General features: G+C 33.4%; 1 protein-coding gene across 1 annotated transcript; it reads left to right on the top strand.

Annotated features, from left to right (window-relative positions):
* Positions 1-321: 321 nt before the first annotated feature.
* On the top strand, positions 322-774 carry LOC114309454 (uncharacterized). The gene has a single exon (XM_028255194.2). It carries the CDS (start codon positions 322-324, stop codon positions 772-774), a length of 453 nt encoding a protein of 150 aa, XP_028110995.2.
* The last annotated feature ends 4,005 nt before the right edge of the window (positions 775-4,779 follow it).

Below are 4,779 nucleotides of genomic sequence, written 5' to 3'. Positions count from 1 at the left end.
CCACTATAAACCCTTGGGTTTAAGCTCTTCTTTTCCTTTCCTATATTTTATGTTTATAAATTGTTTGTCTAGTGCATTTACTCTCTTAATCATTTGAAATCTATTTTCCAGTCATATTTTTAATTACCCAATTCACACCTCCTCTTGGGTTGCCTTCCTGTGTAGCAATTGGTATCAGAGCCTCGTCTCTTGTATTGTGACTTAACCATCTTTGAGTGATTCGTGGCAACCCCTAACTGCTCTCTTCTAGAAGGTCAAGCCTCAAACAGACCACCTTTTTTCAATGGCACAAATGTCAACTTTTGCAAAACCCGTATAATTATGCATATCGAATCTATCGATTATGAAGTTTGGAATATCATCTGCGATGGTCCCAAAGTCCCCACCAAAACTATAAATGGTCTATTAATTCCCAAACTTGAGAGTGAATGGGCTAGTGTTGATTATAAAGATATTCAAGCCAATACCAAAGTTGTTTATATGTTGTATTGTGCACTTGATGCTACTGAGTTCAACAAAATATGTACTTGTACACTGGTGAAAGAAATTTGGAATAAACTTATTGTAACTCATGAGGGAACTACTCAAGTCAAAGAGTCTAGAGTTAGTTTGCTTGTTCACAATTATGACCTCTTCAAGATGAAACCTGATGAGAACATATCCCAAATGTTCACCCACTTTACAGATATTATAAACAGTCTAAAATCTCTTGGAAAGACTTATACAAATGCAAAAATTGTCAGAAAAGTCCTCAGATCATTGCCAAAAAGCTAGAAGAACAAAGTCATCACAGTGATAGAAGCAAGGGACTTATCAACATTAAGCCTTGATGAGTTAATGGGACCTCTTCTAACCCATGAGCTCATTATGAAAGAAGGAAAAGAAGAAGAAGACAAGAACAAGAAAAAAGGGATAGCCTTCAAGTCTACCTCAAAATTTCAAGAGGAAGAAGAAGATGCTTTAGAGGAAGATGAAGAAATGGCATTCATTACCAAGAGGTTCAAAAAGTTTGTAAAGAAGAAATAAGGTGTAAGGAAGCTCTTTAGAAAAGACTTCAACAAAGATTTTCAAAAAGGTGAAAGTCATAAAAAAATCTGAAGTTACTTGCTATGAATGCAACAAACCGAGACACTATAAATCAGAATGTCCGAAGCTCAAGAAACAATTTAAGAAGGACAAAAAAAAGAGCCATGATAGCAGCATGGAGAGAAGACAGTGATGACAGCGACTCAGAGATAGACATTTGTAAAAATGAAGTCACAAATCTATGCTTGATGGCACTTGAAAATGAAAGGTAAATGGTGAATCCTTTACTTTTAATGAATTACAAACTGTATTTGATGAATTGCATGCTGAATTTAAAAAACTGAGTTCAAAAAGTAGTTTTCAAAAGGAAATGATTTTGAGTTTATCACAAGAAAATGAATCCTTGACTTCTAAGACCAATACGTTAGAAAATGAAGTCTTGACAATGGAAAAGAGAAAAAATTCTCAACTAAAAAAGAATCCTCAATTTTTTAAAAGAAAGTACATGATTTACAAAAAGAAAATGAAATTTTGAAAAAGTAGAAAATTGTTGTAATTGAAAACAAAGAAGATTTAAAAAAGTTCTTTCAAAATTTACTTAAGATAGAGATACCTTAGACAAAATTCTCAAAAGTCAAAATCAAACCTTTGGAAGAATGGGGATTAGATATAAACCTTTTTCAAAAGTAAAAATTCAAAGAACGACCTTTGTTCATGCATCATCTAACCATTTTCATCTCACATGTCATTATTGTGGAGAAAAGATCACATCTCTCCTTCATGTCTTGCTAAGAGAAACTCATTTGTTAGAATGAAAAAGAAGTGGGTTCCCAAAAACACTTCAAATCCTAACTCTCATGGACTCAAAAAAGAATTGGTACCAAAAGGCCAACAAAAATCTGAATTTTGCAGGTGTGCTTTATGTCAAAATCCAGTAACAACTGGTGGTATCTTGACAGTGCGTGCTCAAGGAACATGACCGGCGATAGAGCAATGTTCTCAACCCTTAAATCCAAAGAAGAAGGTCATGTGACCTTCAGAGACAATAGTAAGGGAAAGATCATCGACGAAGGTAGTATTGGTAAAATTTATCCACCCATTATCGAAAATGTGTTGCTTGTTGAAGGATTGAAACATAACTTGCTTAGTATTAGTCAAATGTGTGATAATGGCAATCATGTCACTTTTGAAAAATCCCAATGCACCATTAAAAATTTTGCTAATAACAAAGTGCTTTTTATTGGTCATAGGCATGAAAATGTGTATGTATTTTATTTACATAGTTTATCTCCTAGTTATGATGTTAAGTTCTTATCTGCTATAAATGAATCTAGCTGGTTATGGCATAAAAGGTTAGGACATGCTCATATAGACTTGCTTTCAAAACTTTCAAAATTTGACATGGTTGTTAGTTTACGAAAAATTGATTTTGAAAAAGATAGACTTTGTGATGCTTATCAACAAGGAAAACAAACAAGAGTTTCTTTCAAATCCAAAAATATTATTTCCACTTCTAGACCTCTTCAATTGTTGCATATTGACTTGTTTGGACCATCTAGAACTTTAAGTCTCGGTAGTAAATCTTATTGACTTGTTTGTGTGGATGATTATACTAGATTTACTTAGGTGATTTTCTTGTTACACAAAAGTGATACTTTCTCTGCATTTTTAGCTCTCTGTAAGTGTATTCATAATATGATTAGTCTTGCTATTTGTAGCATTAGATGTGATCACGGTAGAGAATTTGTTAATAATGAGTTTATTCTTCTGCTCCTCGAACTCCTCAACAAAATAGTGTGATAGAAAGAAAAAATAGAGTTCTTGAAGAAATGGCTCGTAATATACTTTATGAAAATGATTTGCAGAGATATTTTTTGGGCAGAAGCCGTCAATACATCTTGTTATGTTATTAATCGTGTTATGATTAGACCTATACTTAAGAAAACGTCATATGAATTGTGGAAAGGTAGAAAGCCCAACATTGGTCAATTACGTGCATTTGGTTGTAAATCTTTTGTACTTAATAACAACAAAGAAAATCTTGGGAAGTTTGATGCAAAATTTGATGAAGCCATGTTTCTTGGTCATGCAAATTCTAGTAAAGCTTATCGTGTCTTTAATAAAAGAACTGCACTTGTTGAAGAATCTATACACGTTGCTTTTGATGAATCTAACTCCCTTGCTTCCAAGAATATTGTTAGTCGTGATGTTGCAGATTCTAATCCAAGAATTGAAGGCATTTACTTATCGGAAAATGATGAACTTCATTCTTCGGAACCCAACGTTGAAGTCTCTATGGAAAATATCTAAAAAGAGTATGCCCATCCAATAAAAGAAAATGATCTACCCAAATAATGGAAGTATGGTCATGGACATCCCAAAGATCTCATTATAGGAGATGCCACACAAGGTGTTAGAACTCGTTCTTCTATTCATAATATTTGTGGCAATTTAGCTTTTGTTTCTCAAATTGAGCCAAAAACTTTTTTTGAGGCTGAACATGATGAAAACTGGATTTTAGCTATGCAAGAAGAGTTAAATCAGTTTGAAAGAAATGAAGTTTGGTTTTTCACTCCTTGTCCTAAGGATCATTCCATTATTGGAACAAAATGGGTTTTTCCAAACAAAATGGATGAATCCGATGTTGTTATTCGAAACAAAGTTAGACTTGTAGCCCAAGGTTATAAAGAAAAGAGCATTGATTTTGATGAAACATTTGCACCCATTGCTCGTCTTGAAGTCATTCGCATGTTGCTTGCTTTTGCTTGTTTTAAAGATTTTAAACTTTACCAAATGGATGTAAAAAGTGCATTTCTAAATGGGTAAATTTCGGAGGAAGTGTATGTTGAACAACCTCGTGGTTTGAAAATCACAAACACCTAGATCATGTCTTTAAACTTTCAAAAGCTTTGTATGGTTTGAAACAAGCCCCTAGAGCTTAGTATGAACGCTTAAGCAATTTTCTTATTAAAAAAAAATTTTCTCGCGAAAAAATTGATACCACTCTTTTTATAAAAACTAAAAATGATGATATGCTTATTGTTCAAATTTATGTTGATAATATTATATTCGGTGATACTAATGAATCTTTGTGTAAAGAATTTGCTAAGGATATGCAGGACGAATTTGAAATGAGTATGATAGGAGAGTTGACATACTTTCTCGAATTACAAATAAAACAAACCCAACATGGAATTCTCTTATCTCAAGCCAAATATCAAAAATCTCCTCAAAAGGTTTGAAATGGACTTATCCAAACCTGCAGCAACTCCCATTAGCACATCGATTAAACTCGACAAAGATAAGCAAGGTAAACCGGTAGACGAAAAGAAATATCAAGGCATAATTGGTTCCTTACTCTATCTAACTACTAGTAGACCCAATATCATGTTTAATGTTAGGGCTGAGCAAGGAATCCGTGAAATCCGTAATCCGATCCAGTCCAGTCCAATCCGATAGGTTTGGATTAGTTTTTTGAATCCGCGGTTCGGTTCCGGATTGAAGAATTAAAAATCCGTAGTCCACGGATTGGTTCCGGATTGAACCCCGCGGTTCCGAATTGGAACTGATCCGGACCGTATACAAATAGTCTATATTTTTATTGTATATCCTCCCCCATAGTATCTTCTTTTATTCTATATAAAATCTAAACTCAAACCTAAAACCGTATAATATCTTATTTTATTACTTTTGTTTGTATTTTCTTATGGTTGTTTAAATTCAAGAACAATATGTCACTATTATAGAAAAACA

The sequence above is a fragment of the Camellia sinensis genome, chromosome 4, assembly GCF_055761805.1.
Source record: "Camellia sinensis isolate YWXY chromosome 4, ASM5576180v1, whole genome shotgun sequence".
Classification (NCBI taxonomy): domain Eukaryota; kingdom Viridiplantae; phylum Streptophyta; class Magnoliopsida; order Ericales; family Theaceae; genus Camellia; species Camellia sinensis.
The sequence above is the reverse complement of the archived record's forward strand: the minus strand, read 5'-3'. Positions and strand labels throughout refer to the sequence as shown.

Excerpts from the sequence above, each read along its gene's own strand:
- LOC114309454 (XM_028255194.2), top strand. The coding sequence starts at position 322 with ATGCATATCGAATCTATCGATTATGAAGTTTGGAATATCATCTGCGAT.